Source organism: Camelus ferus, chromosome 19 (genome assembly GCF_009834535.1).
Source record: "Camelus ferus isolate YT-003-E chromosome 19, BCGSAC_Cfer_1.0, whole genome shotgun sequence".
Taxonomy (NCBI): domain Eukaryota; kingdom Metazoa; phylum Chordata; class Mammalia; order Artiodactyla; family Camelidae; genus Camelus; species Camelus ferus.
This window is the reverse complement of record NC_045714.1, coordinates 5,953,730-5,973,670: the sequence shown is the minus strand read 5'-3', so window position 1 is coordinate 5,973,670 and position 19,941 is coordinate 5,953,730. Positions and strand designations below refer to the sequence as shown.

The 19,941-nt window shown below is 49.4% G+C and overlaps 2 protein-coding genes across 8 annotated transcripts in view; one reads left to right on the top strand and one right to left on the bottom strand.

Moving 5' to 3' along the window:
• Positions 1 to 3,782, top strand: part of RIPOR3 (RIPOR family member 3) — a 68,142-nt gene extending 64,360 nt beyond the window's left edge. For 6 of the 7 annotated variants that reach the window (XM_032461369.1, XM_032461368.1, XM_032461370.1 and 3 more), the window contains 3 exons: positions 931 to 1,014; positions 2,155 to 2,245; positions 2,700 to 3,782. In XM_032461369.1, the coding sequence (XP_032317260.1) occupies positions 931 to 1,014; positions 2,155 to 2,245; positions 2,700 to 2,803 (279 nt within the window). In that variant the 3' untranslated portion in view covers positions 2,804 to 3,782. Of the gene's footprint in view, positions 1 to 335; positions 911 to 930; positions 1,015 to 2,154; positions 2,246 to 2,699 lie in introns of those variants that run through there. The other variant, XM_032461367.1, reaches the window with a different exon arrangement.
• A 1,085-nt stretch (positions 3,783 to 4,867) lies between these two features.
• The window catches only part of PTPN1 (protein tyrosine phosphatase non-receptor type 1), a 62,746-nt gene continuing 47,672 nt past the window's right edge, over positions 4,868 to 19,941 (bottom strand). The window contains exons 4-10 of the mRNA XM_006174977.3: positions 19,835 to 19,933; positions 14,620 to 14,757; positions 12,012 to 12,221; positions 11,332 to 11,493; positions 10,719 to 10,942; positions 8,190 to 8,364; positions 4,868 to 6,939 (exon numbers count right to left, since the gene is read on the bottom strand). Of these exons, the coding sequence (XP_006175039.1) occupies positions 6,916 to 6,939; positions 8,190 to 8,364; positions 10,719 to 10,942; positions 11,332 to 11,493; positions 12,012 to 12,221; positions 14,620 to 14,757; positions 19,835 to 19,933 (1,032 nt within the window). The 3' untranslated portion in view covers positions 4,868 to 6,915. The remainder of the gene's footprint in view (positions 6,940 to 8,189; positions 8,365 to 10,718; positions 10,943 to 11,331; positions 11,494 to 12,011; positions 12,222 to 14,619; positions 14,758 to 19,834; positions 19,934 to 19,941) is intronic.

The window sequence follows — 19,941 nt, the reverse complement described above, 5'->3', positions numbered from 1 at the left end:
CATTCGCTGCCAGGTATTGATTTAGAGATCATCTGAACAGGAATACAGCCTTCCTCATGCCCTCACCACTGGCAGCACCAGCCCCGGTGAGGGAGCTGGGGTGGCCGGGCATCACCTGAGGAGCCCACAAGACCACATGCCACAAGCTTACCACCTCGTTAACCTCAGTGTTCCTAAAGCACCTCATCTGTGCCGTCTCTGACATGTCACTTGCATGTAGAATGTCTCTTAGAATTCTGAGTCATCCTCATTTACTTTCAATTAATATGTGTGGCTAGATGGTTCATTGTGTTCAGTCCATTTGAAAACCAAGATTGGACTGCTCTGCCTTTTAGGTTCCTGGACCTGGGACTATTCCAGGTTTAGGGTACCAGCCCCTGAGGCGGGAGAAGGGCAACAGCAGGGCCTTACTGTGGTCTCGGGCTCACCCAAGTGCCAGGCACATCCTCGCCCGCCCCCCTCTCATGTTTCCTGTAAGTCCTTACAACAATTTTGCAAAGCAAGTGCCAGCTGCATTTTCCAGCTGAAGTGACGTGGCCATCCACGGTCATGTGGCCAGTGGGGCGGGGTCAGAGCTGTGACTGGAAACGACTGACGGAGGGAAAAGATGCTTTTCCTCTGGCTGGGGCAGCAGCCTTGCCGTGGCCCTCCGTGTGTTCAGTTCTTCTGCTGTTCCTGCTGGACAGTGGGTTGCTCTGATTTAGCATTTTATGTAGACGACAGTTTTGGAATGCCTTTTGTAAACGTTATTAGATGAAGAGTTTTCTTAATTGATTACCCTCAGCCCAGGGACCGGCGTTTCTAGATAAACTGAATACCACAGCCTACAGTCAACACTGCACACGTGCTGTCAGCATTCGGAGGGTGGGCGGTGGGCACCCGGGACTTCGCTCTCACTGGCCCCTCATTCACAGCATCTGTATTTCCTAGGCTTTGCTCTTCTACACCAATGCCCTGACTGAGAACGACACAAAACTCCAGCAAGCCGCATGCATGGCACTAAAACATCTCAGGGTGAGTTTAGCCTGTCCTCACTGCTGATGGAGAGAAGCCCGCTTGTGGTTAATGCTGAAGTTAGTTCATTTCAAAATGACCTTACTGGGACCAAAAAAAGATCCTCACCAGTAAAAAAAAAAAAAAAAAAAAAGCACTGTAAAGAGCTCGTGGTAGAGGAGTGGCTGTCAGCTCCACCGGCAGAGCTCCCCCAGTGATAGTGAACATTCGCTCTGGCTCCCTGTGAATAAGCAGGTGGCCCCAGGGATTCACTTCTGAGCTCTTGGACTATATGGTTTAATACCTTCAATTTAAAAATGTCTAAAAGCACAATAAACTTGTTGTAGGGAAAAAAAGTGTACAATACAGAAATGCAAAAGTTACCCATTACCCTAATACTTGAGCATCTTTGTGCATAAGGCTTTCAAAATTTACATAAAATTTACAAGTTTTGAATTACTTCCTTAGGGTAGGTTAAGCGTTACCCCAGGGCCAGAGATGATAAATGTTTTTGAGACCCATTCACACCCCTGAAAGCAGATGTGAGGGGTGCCCATTTTACCTCAACCTCACCTGCATCTGAAACTCTCATTTAAAAAAATCTTTGCCAAGTTGCTAGGTGAAAAATGGTCCAGTAGACTAAATTCACTTACCCATTCATCCTGGAACCAACTGACAGGAAATCTACAAGGACCATCTGGTTATAACTGAATAACCAGGGAGAGGGTGAGGGTGCCCACTAGAGGGAGCTGAAGTGCACTCTGGTCCTGGACCCAGGAAGAGGGCAGCTGCCATCAGCTGTGCCTGACCCAGGGCCCGGGTTACTCCTCTCCTGGTCTAACCTGGAGGGCAGGGTTGGGAGAAGCAGAGGAGGTAGGAAGGTCCAGAGGAAAGAATGCCTTCTCATTTTCAAGATGGGCCTTTCAGAAGGTGTCCATAAAGTTCGGCTAATGATCTAACTTGCTAGAGGGTGTCAGGATGGAAGAGATGAGATGCCTCCAATGGTACTTTGATGAACCTGAGGCCACATGAGGAACCCAGAAGCCTTCAGAGAAAGGGCTGAGGCCCCACAGAACACGCTGGTCCTGCGGGGTTTATAAAAGTGGATACCTGTTACTTAAAATGTCCTCTAATGGACCCCTTTTCTCCTAAACTCAACAGGGCATCGAAAGCATTGAGCAGATCGCCAGCCTATGCCAGTCTGACCTGGAGGCCGTGCGCGCGGCAGCCAGGGAAACCACGCTGTCGTTTGGTAAAGTTCAACATCAAACATCATACAGTGCAGTGGGGTTCCCGGGCCCCCTAGAAAGGCTGTGCTAGAGAGGCCACGGCCAGCACTGGAAAATGAGGCACAGTAGCACATGAGATGGGCACTGTCAGTGACCTGTTTGCACTTGGCCAAAGCAGGTTTCCTTCATAGTTGAAGTGATAAGGAGTGCTTTATTAAGCTCTTAAGCTTCAGTTTACGATCCTTGGGAATGAAAGCCAGATGCGACGCAGGAATAAATTTCAGCAGACTCTGTCTTAGATGTAGAGGGGCAAGGCACCGGGTCCATAAGAGTTGGCCCCCAATACGCCCCGCCCCTGCCCTTTACAGGGGCACTGGAGACCTAGGCGTCTGTAAGTACTAGGCCACCTTGGCTCAGCAGAGTAGAAAACAGAGAGGGAGGGGGACAATCCAGTGACAGATGACCTTAATCTTTCAGGTGAAAAAGGACGTTTAGCTTTTGAGAAGATGGACAAACTTTACTCAGAACAAAGACATGAAGCCTTTGGCCAGGAGGCAGATGTTGAAATCACAGTATTTTAAAAAGCCTTAGCTGATGAGCTCAAATCTGGCATCTGTTTTTGCTGCTGCCCAGCCATGACATGGGGACTGAGCTTTGGGTGGGGGTACGCTGTGCGCTCCCCAAGAAGCATGAGCTGGCCCAAGCTGCTCTGAGTCTCCGGGCCAGTTACAAAGCCAGGGCACAAGTGGGACTTTTGTACAGGGGCAGATGAGCTGACGCACAGCACTTTGAAGACTGCACTTCAGCCGGCTTTTGGCTTCGGGAATCTGTCTTGATCTTCCCCAGGAGGCAGAGCTGGGTCAGTGCCAGCCACAAGGAGGCCAGCATTTCCGGTTCAATAAAGACTGGGACTGACGGGCGGCTCACCATGCTAAGGAGAGAGGAGGTCAAGTCATTTCAATGGCAGCAAGCTGTCACCAAGGTGAGCTGGCAGGGGCGGGAGGCAGAGCCAAGGTTTCTACGATTCAGTCCCTTAACCCGAGCTGCAGCCCACATGTCACAGTGGAGACTGGTGGCAGCCTGCTGACCACCGACCTTTTACTGTGGTTCAAGAGCACAAAGGAAAGGAGGACACGCCATCAGCCAAGAAACCTGGAGTGTCACGTCAGTAAAAGCATTTGCTTTGACCTCACGAAGCAAAATGGAATCCAGTTTTCGAAGGAAGTCAGTTTAGGGCTTATTGAGTAAATTGCTTCAAAAACCATAAGCTGGTTTGAAGAAAGATTTCACTGAACATCATGTTGAAGGAAAGAAAGTTAGTTTCCTGTTTAAGTCTATTAAAAAAAAACTCCAGTGTGTCCTGAGCTTTCTGTGTTAATAATGTAGAGACAAGCCGGGTCTGACGGTGGCCGTTGGCAATGGCACCGAGCAGCTGTAACTTAAACGTGCTCATTTACATTTCCTGTGTATACTTTGTGCTTTTTGGTTTAACTTGGTATTTATTTGCCTTGTCTATATGTTGTTTTCTGAAATTTCAATTAAAATAACTTTTTATTGGTATTTCACTCTACTTGAAAAAAAGTGGAAGGTAGTGGCTGTTTCCCCACATACCCTGAGGGGAGCAGCCGCCCCTCCAGCCTCTCACCGCTCACTCTCCCGGGCAACACTGTGACGTGGGTTCTCACCCAGCAGCAGCAGTAAAGGGGGCGACCTTGGGGCAGTGCCCCCCTTGGACTCTGCACGTGCGCTCTGAAGGCCCCGCAGGCCTCTCCTACAGACAGCAAGCAGCCTGGCTCTTCTCTGCCCTCGGGCCGCATCAGATTTCTGCTCCGAAGTTACAAATTTAGTTATTTTTTCCCACACTGGCATTCCACCTCGTCATGAAAGCTGAGATGCCATTTTTTTTGGTATCTGAAACAGAGATTGAAGTGGCTGTGGGTGTGACACCACCATCTGGGCCCCAGTGTCCTCGCTGGGCATTGTGTGGTCACATGACCACAGACAGTCTCTATTTCCCAGTTCCCTGCATCCTGCTGGGAGGCCACAATGTAAGCAGTCTATCCAGCAGCCAGTTTGAGACAGTCATAGAACCTTGACAGATAGAAGGGAATTCTCTGTTCTGTTTTTGCAACATTTTGCAAGTCTGAAATTATTTCAGAAAGAAAAGTCAAAAAAATCACTTTAGGGGAGATTTACTTTTCATTTTGTACAAGAAAGGAAGACCACGAATTTTTTCTATTTCATTGTTATTTCTCCGTCAATTCCACATCAAACGTGACTCAGCCGAGGTGCTGAGATGTGGCCACCGCTGTGTTTGACGGGCAGCTGGCTAAGGGACACGTTCTTAAGGTTTGAGCAGTTCTTCAAACAACTTGTATACATTTATTAAGTTATCCAAGAGCCCTAATACATTCAAAAGGTGAGTTTTGTTGTTGAAGGAAAGGAAACGCGTTGAGGCCTGAAGTATGGAGTAAACGCACCAGGCAGGGAAAGTTCCCCCAGCCCAGAGGCACCCACGACCACAGGAGGCCATCGAGGCCATTGTAATCCCCAGATGTGGAAAAACTATAAACCCTCCTGACTGACAACATCTGTTTCACATCCGCCTGGATGGAAAGAAACAAGAGTTGCACCCCAAATCCGTGTTCTTTAGGAAAAAAAAACTTTTATTGTTGCAACTAAAATGCAAACCCATCATTTATATGGCAAGTTGGAAAACTGTACAGTTTGACAGTTCTGTGAGGTCACAGAAGACCCTGAGATGCGCCCCCCCCCACCCCATCATGCATCCACAGACACACACACCTGGAAAGGTATTATACCAAAACACCTCACTTTTTTTGTTTGTTTTTATTTTTGTAAAAATGGTTTATTCTATGGCCATCGTAAAAAATAATGACCTGACAAGTAAATATTGGTTTAAGGCATATAGCAGAGCAGCTCGCTACTTCTCTAACATACGTGTAACAAGATGGAGAGCCATCTGTCTTCCAAGGATAGGTTAAACCATAAACCAGTACATCCATTTGGAAATGCTACTATATATACACACCCAAACTACTACATACACATACAGGACTTACAAAACAGACGAACAAGCCCAACTCAAAACTGCTTACAGCCTGGCACCTCAGCCTTCACACCTCACCAAGGTTCTGCGGGGCGATGCCTCAAATGTTCCCACCACAGACTTTCTCTGCACGAGCTTCTAACACGTGAAAGGCAAAATGTGAAAATGCTGGCAAAAGAGCAGCTCGTGAGCTACAGCTGCCTTTTTTTTTTTCTTGTTAAAAAAGCCACTTAACGTGGAGGTTTTAAGTTCCCCTCGCAGGAAGAGTCGTGAGCACCATCAGTCCCCAGGGTTCAAGGGCGGGGCAGACGCCTCTGTCAGCAAGGCCCCCGGACCTGAAGGGCAGCAGGCTGACTCGAAGGGACCGTCGTCCAGGTTGTCTCGAGAAGTGTGGTTTCCAACAGTTGCCTTGGTTCCAAATCACGGTCTGCTCAAGAAGAGTGTGAACCCGGGATAGCGGAGGCTGAGCTCAAAGGTGGGGGGGGGGGGACGACCCTGCTTGTCTAAACGTCCAGAGCGCGACTATGGCTTCCCATACCCTTGGAATGTCTGAGTTACAGTGGGGCCCAGCTGGACCAGGACAGGCGAGGCCTCACTAGGAAGTCACCAGAGTGTCATGCCAGGAATTAGGCAAATATCTCCTCCTGGAAAACATCACTCCATTGCTGAATGGCGATTATTTCAGCAACGGTCTTAGGAATCACAGCCACGTAATGATCAGATCATGCAAAGGTAACTGGACTTGGACACGGGGCACATTAGTAAGCAGAGATCTAAGTATTTCAAGCACATGGTATTTGGTCGGGACACAGAAAGACCATACATGCATCCTAAAACACACAGGGAGAGTGGTGACTGAGACCAAGGTTCTAGCAGATAACCAGGGGGGGAGTAACCGGGACAAAGTAATCTCACGCCATGTGTCTTAAATATCCAAGTGTTCATTATATATTAGCCCATTGTTCTACAAACATATGCAAACCTCTTCCCACGTTACCCCCAATGTCACGATAGCGACTGCTTAAAACCGTCCTCCTTCCTAGTACTGGTCTGACGCGGTGGGCTCGCAGGCAAAGTCCTACGTTCTCAGCACTACCTGAGGGTTTATTATTGTACTTCTTGATAAAGCCCTTAATGCAAGGCTGACATCAAAAAACTTTAATACATATTGGTTTAAGAAACTGCTAGTGCACTATGGACACCTTTGGGGGAAAAAAACTTAAAAAATAAATATGGAGTGGAGAGGCTGACTGCACGCATCTCCGTGCAGGGCTGAGGGGGGGCGTCGGGTGCCAGCCGCGGGGGACGAGCCCAGGGGCCATCGCTGGAGGCTCGCCCCTCTACTGGCTCAGGCTGCCTTCCTCGGAGCCCCCAGCATGGCGCTCTCCTGTGTCCTCCTCAAAAAATGGGACGTGGACCCGGTACTCGAAGGAAGGGGAGGGCAGAAAAGTAAAAGGACGGAGGTAAGACCCACAGCCCGGGGAGGGGAGCCTTAGTGCAGAACAAATGTCCGTTGGGGCACGGCTGGCTACGCTGTCCGGCGGCCCTGACCTACCTCGGCTGCCTGCTAGCTGGGTGCGGGCTCTGCGGGCAGAGGCGGACAGTGGGTGGAGGTGGGTCAGATTATGTGTTGCTGTTGAACAGGAACTGGAATGAAACCAAACATTTTCAGATGAGTCTGGACCCACCCTGCAGAGCTGCACTCATGCCCGACCCCGGCCGCCCGGCCCCCGGCTGCTGTAGCCTCCCGGGAAGGGGGGGTTGATTTTTTTTCCCCTCCCGCAATAGCTCCCCCTTCCCAAAAATCACCCCTAAGGAAAAAATTGTCTGCATGTTGCTAAACCATCTGATGTACTCAAAGATGGTTGCTTAGAAAGAGGTTAAAAAAAAAAACCAAAACAACCCTGGGAGGCGATTTCCATGACGAGTTTTGAGGCGAATCCTCCCTCTTCTCCTTAACTTTAACAGTGACACGTTCTAATGTGTGGGTTTCTACTGAAATGGTAATTATATTCCAAGTGAAGTGGAAACTGCTCCTTCTGGATCTCAATGGCAGGATGAAAAGCCGGGGGGCCACCCTTCGGTGACCTCTGACCCTGAGGCAGGGGCCCCGAGGAACCCTGCTTCTGGGGATGGAGTGATGAGGGAGGGCCACGTGCAAGGTGGCTGTAACAAGAAGGGATGGATGGAGAGATGAACAATGGGAAACCAGCGGGACACCCTGAGCAAAAGCAGAAACCAGGTTTTATTTTCTAGAGGCGGCCTTTTGTTGTTTTTCTTTTTAAAAAGGGAAAGCTCGCAGGCACTGTCCCAGCTCAGCGTGCGCACAGCTGAGGAAGTGCCTGAGCAAGACAGTGTCCTAAACCTTTAAACCGTCTTCTCCAAAGGAGTTTACATTCATAGAAGTGTGGAGCCTTTCCCTGGGAAATCAAATAAAAATTGTGTATCTGGTTACACCACCTAAGGGTACAACAAAGTTTCGTAAGTGCCTAGTCTTTTTTTTTTCCTAGAAATAACAAAAAGCTGCTTTTTATAAAGGTTAAAAACAACAATGTGTTGTAATTCTATTATTTCTTTTTAAAACAAATGAACAAAAAAAAAAAAAAAAGAGAGAGAGAGAGAGACGTATTTGGCATTTTCTCTACTTACTCCTGAATAGGTTAAGGCCCTGAGATTAGACTCTTATATTCTTGGGACCACAGGGCTCCTTAAAACCCCAGTGCATCAATCCTCAATTCTCTCGTTAGCCCTTCACAGTTCCAGACTTTAAAAACCTCCGCTTGTTTCTTCTGAGACTGGCTCAGAGCCTTCCGCGGCACTGGATGTTAACGCCAGGCTGGTGGCCAGTGCTTTCTGTACACGTGGTCTCACCAGCACGTCCGTCAGTGAAAACATACCCTGTAGCAGAGGTACGCGCCGGCCGTGAGGACCGTGGCCATGCACATGTTGACCAGGAAGGGCTTCCAGTGAGTCAGCGCCCGGTCCTGCTCCTCCTTGAGCGGTGGTGGCTCCCTCTGGGCAGGATCTGCCCCCACGACCCGCCTTCTGACGACTTCAGTGTCTTGACTCATGCTGAGGAACAAGAGGGGCAGAGCTGGGTTACTTACTCTGGAGAAAATGGCCAGGAGGCGCTCATTACGGGAGGGATTCTAGGAAACAATGAGCTGCATGTAAACAGCCTGGCGATGCTGATGCCAGAAGCCCACCTGTCACCACCTCCTTCCTGGGGCCCTACAGTAGGGCCAAGGAAGGGTTCTGAAGATGCGAGGACTCCTTGGTAATTCGGGATGGATAAGGGTCTGAGGAGAAATACAGCTACTGGTGCAAAGACAGATGCCAACTTTGCCCTGGGGCTGCTGGTAGGATGTTCTGCTTCAGATCAGGTCAGGGCAGGCAATGGGGTAGCCCACAGTCTTCCACTCCCTCCCTGGGGACCCAGCAGACACTGATACCCAGAGGTCTTTGTGGCTGCTGACGTGCAGACATCAAGCATTCCCAGTGCTGACCTGGTGCCTGTCCTGCTGCGGGCCCGAGTCCTCAGCCCCATCCCATCCTGCAGTAAAACAATTTCCCAGGTGTCCTGTGTGCACTCGCCAGAGCAATGCATGGGGATGGCATGCACTGTGTTCCGGACACAGGGTTGTCTCGAGAGGCCAGCAGAGGCTCATGGGCTGGTGAGGAGCCAGGCACTGCCTCTCCCCTCCCCACCTCTCCTAGGCCTTTCCCTTCCCACACTTGCGTCCACTGAGGAAGTCCTGCCTCACATGTGCATCTCCATGGCCTTCCTGCCCCAGCAGCATCCTGTGAGACTGGCAGGACCGTGTGGAGGCACCACCTCCCCAGGAGGTGGGACGCTGCACGAGGCACCTGCTTTCCGGCGCCCGCCCTGTGAGGCCCTGGCTGTAGGGCGGAGGCCTGTGTGCACGTAGGCTGCCACCAGTGCCCAGAGACACTTCCGTTCTTGGTACAACTCCCTTTTCCCCTGGAACTCTCTGGCTTTTAGTTTCCCAAATCCACACTTCCCTGCTCATCACCTTCACCCACAGAGTGTGAAAGGCACCTCTCTCTCCACTGTCTTAATGAAATAGGGCACACGACACAAATCTGACACAAGTCACGGGCCAGCTCCCATCTCTTACCCTCAGCCCTTGGCGAGCCCTCAGTTGGAGCACAGCGGCCCAGCCTGAGAATGTCAACAGAGGCCCTGGGAATCAGGGCACAGCCACCAAGCTGCTGCTCTGGGAGACCCACTGGACAGAACCAGAACCAGTGTTTCTGTGATAAGGACTAGTTACACGAAAGGCCCTGGGGACCCATGTTCATGGGTCAGAAATGGGACCTGGCAACCAGCATTTAGCAAAGTGCCTTGGTGAGATTCTGATGATCAATTGAGCCAGAGGACCCATGGGACACACATCATATGTAACCTGCTCTCTCACCCACAACAGCTCCAACACCTGGTCCCAACGATACACCCTGATTCCATTCTTTAATAGTTGTAGAATATCCAACACGGGAGAGAGCACATTGTATCTACTCCCAGGATACATAATCAGCTCATCTCTAGTTTTTCACCATTACAAATGCTGCCCCCACGAACACCTCTACCTGTACATCTTTGTACACTTGCTTGAGAACTGCTGCAGGCTGAATTTCTAGATGTAAACAAATGTGGGGTCAAAGGATGCACTAACCTTAAACTGCCCTCCAAAAAAGCAGGCACCAAGCCACTGCCTCCACAGTCTCAGGCTTGGGCTAACTCCCATTCATCCTTCAAGCTTCTGCATGATGCTACCTCCTGCAGGCAGCCTTCCTTGATCACCCAGGGAAGGCTGAGTGTCTCTTCTCTAAGGCTGACCACCATCACATCCCTGTCTGTGGGCCCCCACCACAATCTACTACCCACTTCCCAAAAAGATGGTCTAGAATACAGAGCAGGGGCTACTGTTTCACACACATCAGTAGGTGCTCAGTAATCTGTCAAACTTCAGGCAAGCAAAATAGCAATCAATTCAACCAAGACTACATGAAAAGGTTAAGTTCCCAGAAACCATTCTGGGGGCTGAAGGTACATGGTCAGGCCTAGATATTAATTTTAGGACTAGCCTGAAGTCTTGGGGAGGCGTCTGTCTTCTGTCACTGTCATCACTAGGCAGGAAGACCTGACTCAGCTGCACCAGAGCCCTGATTCCAACAAGCACCACCAGGTGGTGCTACACCCCCACTAAAGTCAGGCACCCAGCCAACCTGTGGCTCCTCCAGCCAGAGGAGGAGCTGTGATGGTCCAGGAGCCCCATTCCCTAAGGACACAGAAGGGCTGTTGGCTAAGAGGAGGCTCTGTCGACGGGTTTCAATGTCAGCATGTATTTCTAGAACAGAAAGTCACTTCCTCTCGCCCCCAGGAAGCCAGGACCTGCTCACGTTACCTTTCCACGCTGCAGGGGACGTTTAAGGGGGTTCTGGTTTCTTCCTTGATGGGGCCATCTTCTTTATCCTCCTCAGGCTCATCCTTTACCCACTGGTGGTTTGGGAAGAATTCCTTGCACTTCCCGTTGTGCGGCTCCAGGATTCGTTTGGGAGGCCGGGGAGGTGGGGGCACGTGCTCAGGAGGGGGCTCCAGGTCCTCATGGGAGAGCTCCTTCCATTGCTCCTTGAAAAATCAGCAAGAGGCAGTCCCATGAAAGTTCGTGTTTGGCTGACTTGTCAGGAAATCTGCTCCCCTTGAAGTGAGCAGAGGTGAGGGCTGGGTGAGGGGCCCTCTTCTCAAGTCTCCAGTCATGTCCTTGGAAGATGAGATCTTTTAAAAATAAAGTCTATCTTCCCTATTAATGCTCCTTACGTGAGCACTTAAAAGGCAGAAATTGAAACACGGTGGAAATGTCCACAACTTTCTAGCTATTTAAACATGAAGGATAGCTGTTTCCTCTGACACGTGATACTGGTTTGAACTTTTACAAGTTTTACAACTAACAGCCTCCTTCTTCAGAGGCCAAAATTTTAAAACCAACACACCTGGATGAAAGCAAAAGCAATGCTGACCTGTACCGAAGAGTCCCCCATGATGTATTTGGCACCTTCGATCACAGCCAGGTAGGAGAAACGGAGCTGGTCTGCCGTCTGGATCAGTCCCATTCGAAACTTCCGCATTTCTAACAGAACTTTCTTGATATCAACAGAAGAAGGGTCTTTCCTCTTGTCCATCTGAAAGCCAGACAGGAGATACACTTCAGTGAGGTCCAGGCGTCAAGCACAACATGGCTTTACACGTTTACAAGCCTGTGCTGGAGGAGTGCGTCAGGTCTTACTCAGGAAAGATCCCAGCGAGGGAGGCGGAGTCTAGAACATGTAGCAAAATCGGGACCATCTGAGCACAGAGAGAAAAACGAGAGGGAAGGGGATTCTTTGGCTCTTCCTGGCCTCCATGTTAAAATTAAGAGCATCTCTTCAAACAAAGCTATTTAGGGTAAAGCTCCTTTCACAGGAGGGAAGCTGTTAAAAAGTGAAAATCAACTAACATAACATTAAACTGACTATACCTGAATAAAAAAAAAATACACACACACACACACACACAAAGAAAAACAATTAAAAAAAAGTGAAGATCAAAGCTAGTTTACTGCAGAGACAATAACAGTGAAGCTATAGCCAGGCCAACGTGGAGGTTAAAACGTGCTCCCTTGTGCTCCCTTCTCCTCCCAGGTCTTCAAGGGCCTTCTTACCAGCAAGAGGCAAGTGTCAGCCAGACAGAAGGTCCCCGACCTGCCGATGCCTGCGCTGCAGTGCACCACGATGGGGCCGTGCTCCAGGCTGAGGGACCCCGACTCGCGGACTTTGAAAAGAAAGTTCAGGAAGGAGGCTGGCGATTCGGGGACTCCAAAGTCAGGCCATGTGGTATAGTGGAAATGTAAGATCTCTCGAGTTTCTTGAGACTGAAAGAGAAATATACTCATGATGATTCTAGGAGACTCACCTGTACAGAAATCACTAACTCCAGGTAAGCAGGAAGTGCCTTTCCATCCACCTAACTCTAAGAGCAGTTTTAATTCTCATTTTTTCTTCCCGAATCCATGCACCCAGTCAACAGATATCAGTCCCCGAGGTGCCGGGTCCTGTGCTCGACACTGGACCCCAGGTTGCTCCCGCTTCAACCTCGCCTTTCGGATGGACAGTTCTGCCCACAGAACTCCCAACTCTACCGTTCCTCCCACTTGTGCTGTCTTCGTGGTTTGAATTGATTTCTCCCTGCCCCACAAGTCAAAAGGATGCTGCACTGCCACCCGCAACATTCTTGTCCTCGTCACCTCAGGGTTTCACATGGATGTGGAAATGTAACTGCGTGTGTGGGACACCAGGTCTGGGCCACTCAGGGCTTTACAAGACGGTTTGGATATCTTAGAGGATTGTCATTATACAGAAAAAAAGTAACCAACTTCAAAGACTGGAGGCTGCCACGTGTGGCTCAATATCCAGCTGAGCAGACGGTCCAGGCAGAGGAGGATGACCTGACCGGCTACACGGGCCCCACAAGCTCACCGAGTGCTCACAGCAATCCCTCGAGGCGGGGAGTCCCGTTATTTCCACTTCCCAGACTAGGAGACTGAGACTCAGCAGCCAACCCTCCATTAAGTAGGGAGCAAGTAAGCTTGCCAACTCCAGAGCCCACGTTCAGAGCCTGTCACAGGAACTCTTGAAAGGCATATCCTTGTCCCCAAGAGCTTCTCCCCTGGCCCGATCTGCCCCAGTGGAACAGAAAGAAGAATGGCCTCTGGTGCTGTTTCCAGCTCTGCTCCTTCCTCTGAGCCTATGAGAGTCCACTCCCAGCGGGGGGGTGGGGGGCAGCTGGTCCCCAGCAGCAATGATCAGAACGTAGCTCTCACTGAGGAGGGTGCTCCAGATGTTACTAAGCTAAGAACGCACAGTAACAGGAGACAGGCACAAGGTAGGGCCTGCAGACAGAACCACACCAGCTGCACGGCACCAAGGGCCAAGTAAGCGCCTGGATCACCTGGAGAGCAGCTGAAGGTGAAATGCTGACCAACGATATCTCCCTTCATTTCGCAAAATGTCCATAACATGCCTCCCATGTGCCAGGCACAATGAGGTAAAGACTCAGCCCGTGCCCTCCCAGAGCTCACAGCTTAGTTCTAACAACCTTCCCTGACCCTAGTGTGATGAAAACGTGAAAGGACCCACGATAAGGACCTAACATCAGCAAAGAACGCACAGGTGTCACCCTGCACCAGCTATGATACATGCTGCACCTTTCTGCAGAACTGGAAGAAATCTGCATATGACGTAAGGACAATTCATAGAACCGCACCAAACAATTCCACACCTTCCTCCCTACAAAGTGATCTTATATACTTCAATGGCTTAAAAGAGAAATGCATCTTCTCTTTTTTTTTTTTTGGAAAAGAAAAGCACTTAAAAATAGATTTAAAAAACAGTAAAAAAAACATGCCAAAAGCCAGTTCCTTCTTTTAATTCTTAAAAAGGTGTGGGTTATTTCCAGTTTACTCCCTCCCTCACATGCCTGCCCACCTCTTTCTCAAGGAATTCATTCTAGACTTGTGCTTGAACAAATCAGTGTCTGAGAAAAGACTTTTTCAAAACCACGTCTGTTAGAGCAGATTTTCTCAACACTGAACCCCCAAGCTGCTGCATCCACTCTGCCACGCAAACAGCATACACCTCTTCTGCTCTGTCTGACCTCCGTTTCCCCCAACAAGCAGGAGAAATTCTCTCAAGAGTCTAGAAGTCTCTCGTAATGTCAAGCTTGCAAATGCTGAAAAGCATTAAAAAGAAGTCTACCACATAATCCTCCTGGCACATTCCAACACGCTGCCAACATTATTCCTGAAAATCCTCCATCAAACCCTCCATAAATCATGTCCCGAGAGCCCGTGTGGGACTGCGGCTGGGCTGGTGGCTCCAGGGCTGTCACATGAGGGGGGAGCTGGGGACAGACCACACCGCTGTACTCCTCAGGAGCCACACAATCTGAACCTCTTCTCCACTTCATGGTCACCTGTGCTAAGTTCTCCATCTTTCTCCGACTATGAATTGCACACCAGGAGTCGTGGTGACTACAAAGCAGTAAGTTGAAAATTAAGATGTGAATGTGACTCAGGAACAGATCCTTCCTCTCGGAGCAGCCCCACCAGCCCAATTCCAGTTTCCACTGCCCCTGCCTTCACTTCAGACTGTCCATCTGCACTGCCCCCAGGTAGTCCCAGGCCACTTCAACCCCACAGGACCTGCTAACCCAAGTGAAAAGACATCTCAACCAGGAACCATCTGAAGTACTTAAGTGCAGACCATACTCACTGTGAGGTTTTCCAATTCTAGCTGTCGTACTGTGTAATATGACTTAATATCTTCAGAGATCAATGTCAATTTCAAATTTGTGTCTTCAAAGATCATTTCTTTTTCTTCTTTTTGTGGCCAGTACTGTGCACATTTTAACTAGGGGAGAAAATAACACTGAATTATTGGGAGCAACTGACTATTTCCCTACAGGGGTTTGAACCAGCTTTATGATAAGCCAAATACTCAGGGTGTTCTGACTTTGGAAATCACCAATCAATGTAATCCGCCTGCCTCCTGGGGAGGGACCTGTGAAGACCTAGACCAGGGCTAGTTGGGCAGATGGGACCTGCACTTCCAAACCCAGCTGCCCAGTTATCCACATGATGAGGAGTTCAGGGGGTCTGATCTCCCACTGTCACCTGTGAGGGAAGTCAGACTGCGCAAAGGGTCTAGACTCTCACAAACTACTTTTTGCAACCATTTCAAATTTAGTGGCATACTTTGTTTGAGCTAAGTTTCTACACCAGACATTTCTGGTTGCTGAAGACTGTTCTGGACAAAAATAGCTGCCAGGTCTACAAGCCAGAAGGACTGATGTGTGCCTACACAGGGATCCTCAAAGGCGGTATGACTTCCATCAAATGAAATATCAGTGTGTCTACACAGCTCTTTGGGAATTGGTACAAGTTCAAGATACTTGTAATTCCACATTCACTGACCCACTTAATACCTCCTCTGAGGCAAAGGATGATTGTGTCTGAAACACACAGTAGGTGGAAGGACCCCTCCAGGGCCACCCTCTGTCGGAAGAGACTGTTCATGGCCAGGTGACATGTTCACCTGTTCACGACAAGGTGACAAACCTGGGGGAACTGCAGAGAGGAAATGCTGTGGATGTGCCACGGGAACTGAGAAGAGGTAAATGTTTCAGGTCGGCCGAGGTTAAGGGAACGAGAGATCAGAGAAAACCCTGTAGAAGAAGTGGCTTCTGATGGGGCGTGTTCTGAAGAATGACTAGCATTTTCTAGGCAGTGACTGCAAAGCCAGTCTCAGAAGAGCAGTGGGAGACGAGCCCGAGGGAGGACAGGGCTGCAGGAACGCTGGCGGCAGGCCCGGGAACCTGCAGCGTCACCTGGGCCGATGAGGAGCCAGGAGGCTCTCGAAGAGGATGAAGACAGAACCACAAATGCCCATCAGTCCCGCTCTAATGGAAAACCAAAAAACAACAGGAAAAAGGAAAGAAACAAATCAAGAAACACCAGGTTGTGATGCCAACACAGCATCAGACTTTACAGTCTCAAAACAGGAGGCCAACAGGGCTTCCCAAAGAGCCTGGACAGGGGCCTGTTTGGAAGTCTTGGCCACCTTCACCCAGGTGCCCATCTGCCAGCCACTCCGGACAGGGAAACACTAACTGCAGGGTGCAACCCCACACTCAGCCGAAGTGGGTGAGGCAGCTGAGAGCAAGGCTTCAGAAGATGCTTAAAGAATGCATTTACTTCCACACTTCAAGTCATCAGACCTGTGCGATGCCTTGAGACCCCAGAAACAAAGAGGCTGCCCTCGTAGGTTCAAAACCACACATGCTGGAAGGGAACTCAATGCAGTGAGCGGACAAAGATTGACGCCAAGCAGCAGAAACAGAGGTTGGCCATTGCTACCAGAGTAGAGGCCAATATTTTCACGTCTCCTGAGCAGTGAAGACGAGTCTTAAATCTCACCTCCACATAGCAAGCACTCACTTTTAAAACTGAACATAAAGCCTTACAAATCTCTGTCATCTGGATAAAGACCAAGACTTTGGAACTAACTGAGGAGCTCTGGCACATAGTAAGTGTCAATCAACCGACACTTATTTAAAAATAGTTCTTAAGTAACTCTAAGGCGTCTACAACGACATGCCATGCTCTGCTCTCTACAGTCATTTCCTGTAGAAATTCTTGTTGTAAACACACAAAATAAAACAAACAAAAATAAGCACAAGATCCCTACTTCCTGTTATCCCATTAAACTGATACACAGTGACCGGAAAAGATTTATTTTATTAGAAAGCAGTCTTTCATCAGGGTTAAAATTGAGGCTTGTCTTGGGTTGGCACCAAAGAGCCACATGGCAGTGACAACGTGCTGGCATCTGTTGTGGCTGTCATTGCCATCGTAAATGCAGATGTGAGAGTCCTTGGGTGCTTCTAGAACAAACAGGCCATCTTGAGGAAACTCCATGAAAAGTCATCTTGGGTGACCCAGTGACGGGTGATTTGACTGAAAGAATGATGAACACTGAGAACTAAAAGCAGAGGGTGAGAGAGACGGGCAAAGCCTAAATAAAGTACATACGATACAAAGCCCAGCATCTGGGGCGTGAAAGCACTTGAAATCCAACGGCATTTTCGGTAGGGAGCTCAGGAGAGAGAGAACGGGTGACGTTTCTGGCTGAATGTGGTCTTGCTTATTACGTCCCCTGCCCAGACAACAAGCCCGGCCCTTACACACATGCACTCTGCGCTGTCATGTCTAAACTCAAGTTTTTAAATTGCACACACAAGAACTGTGGCCATTTGGATGACCTCGGTCTAACACACACAATCATTTTCTGCACAACTGTTTTCCAGGAAGCATGGGGTCCCAAAAGGGTAACAGGCAAGGTTTGCCAAAAATAAGAAGGGGAACATCCTATACTATTTGGTGAAAGAAGGAAATCAGAAAACAAACAAGCATTACATGAGAACACTCTGCAAGCTGGTTTTCACCACGGGCTGTGTGAATTTATAATTAGATTAGTTGAGCAAACAAGACACTGTAATTTCTTGTAATTTCCTCCAGTCAGTCCTTATAGGGGTGATAACATTGATGCCAAACTGCAAATGTTTATTGTGAGGAAACTTTGCTGCTTTCCATGCCAATTTACATGCCCAAATGGCCCAGAGTGAGAATAGCTACAAAGGAAACCAGGGACTAATGTCACATCACCACAGTCAACTACAGTAACAACCAACTAGTCTTCTTCTTTTTTTAATGGCCAACAAAGCAATCAAACAAGAAAGGTGGTCACGGATCTGTGGTCCATCTGCGATGGGACACAGCCAAGAGCCGGGCCCGGTGATGAACACACAGCAGCAGTATCTGGACACCGCTCCTTGTTGGACTGTGACAACAGTAACTAAAGCAGACCATGTGCAAATAGCAAAGAGGTTTTACCTGAACTTTTAGTAATAAACAAATAAAAGGCAAATGCTACCATATTTATGGTTTTTGAATAAATAAGTCTTGATTTAAAATTCTCAACCTTCAATACCACTAGAAAGACTAGTTCTCACCTGGGGGCAATTCTGTCTCCCAGGGGACACTGGACAAGGTCTGGAGACATTTTTGATGGCCTCAACTGGGGGCAGGGGTGCTACTAGCACCCAGTGAGTGGAGGCTAGGGATGCTGCTAAACCCCCTCCGACACACAGGCGGGCCCCGACAACAGAGAGCCATTGGGTCAAACGTCAGTGGTGCTGAGGCTGGAAGACCCTAAGGCTACTCTGAGCTGAGCACCTGCAGCCGCCGCCACGTTTCACTTTCCCTTGCAGAGCACATTAGCTGTGGGAACCTAATGTTTTGTTTCTTTATTCAAAATTGCTGATGAGTGGTGACAGGTGGGGATTCGCCTCACATTTGCAACTTCACGTTTTACTAACCAAGCCACTGCAGAGAAAATTGAAAACCACTTTCACTGAAAACATTTTTTTCTAAGACAAGAAGCATTATTGCATCAGCTGAACACTCAGGTAAGCTCTGTTACTACGGAGCAAATAAATACTTTTAAGAAAAGGAGGCAGAGGCAAAAATACAATTTTAAACACGTGCTGTCATAAGGAGACTCTCTGCTGGAACCAGGGCCGTTTCTTTCTGTGTCGGGGAGGGAGGAGGCTTTGCGGCGAGTGCTTTAGGTTTCCACTGTGAGAGTTTCCTTTGATGCGTTCCTTCTCCAAACTTGTATTTTCCCTTCGGGGCCGTGACTGCGCTTTCTTTGGAGGAATGGCCACTCCGGAGCCTTCACGTTCCCCTGGCAGGCCAGGTCCGAGTCCTGACACAGCCAGGACAGCTGTGAGGGCAGTGCCCCGGGCACACCCAGTTCTCTCCTCCTGGGCCACACGTTGCTATGGGTCTCCACAAACGCCAGCTCACCTCCTCCTGGGGCCTCCACCTGAGGCTGCCTGAGCCCGGCTGTGCCGGCAGGAGCGTCAGAGGGAGAGGGAAGACCCAAGGTAGTGAGGCCACAGCAGCTGTGCACCAGGCTGAAGGCCACGCTGTGTGGGAAGGGAGGCAAGGCCACGGGGGACCCGAGGGAAGCACCATGGGATGCCTGGAAGTGGGCTGAGGGAGGGCACTGGGATTCGGCTCATTAGGCCAGAGAACTGGCATGAAACTAAAACAAAAAGAAGTTTGTTCTGGCTGGAGTCTGGACTGGAGGAGGGGAGTGGGGTCCAGGCTAAAGAGGGCCCAACCACACCTGGTCCTGAAGCCACCTTCCGTATATGTTGGGAGGCAGTGCGGGGCCCCAGAGGGTTTCAGCTGGGAAGAAGAGTGGTGAAACTCGGTTTAGGAAGATCAGTCTGGGTGCAGGGTGCAGAAGAGACAGAGGAGAGCGAGTCGAGAGGCGAGGGTGGCCTGAACACCACACACCTCGAGTCCACGCTGCAAAGAACTTGGAAGAGAGGATGACACACATCCTGAAGTGAAGCACAGGAGGACAATGTCCATGTTAAAGAGCAGTGGCCAGGAGCCACGTGTCTGGGGATTCTACAGAGGCGAATCCAGGGTCCAGCTGTTCCCACAGCTCAGTTGAGGGGAGGCACACTTTTACCAGCCAGAAAAGCAGACATGAAGATACAGCAGGAACTTGCCTTTTCTGAATAACACTGCTTACACAGCTCTGTAGCCCAAGCACAGCCGCACAGGCGAGAGGAAAGCAGAACACGCACCACCCCAGACCGACGGCTTGGGGGTGAACAGGTCCCGGGCAATTTGACTTTTTTCCACCTCTCTTTAATTCACCTACTTACCTGACTTGTTTACAATAAACAGGTATTTATATATTGCTTCTTTTTATTTTTCTAATAAAAAGGACCCTATGTAAAAGAAATATAAAAGCAATTCAAGGAAATAAATGCAGACAAAAAAGTCAACCTTATGGACTGGCATCCACACGGACAGTCACGTAAACAGCAGCTAAATCTCTGACTCACCGATCCTTTCTCCATCACTCTGTTGAGCATGACAACGCCCCTGCTTTTCTGCTCCCACACCATCTCCCAGAAGTGACCGCAGGTATTGGGCAAAGGGCCCTGCAAAC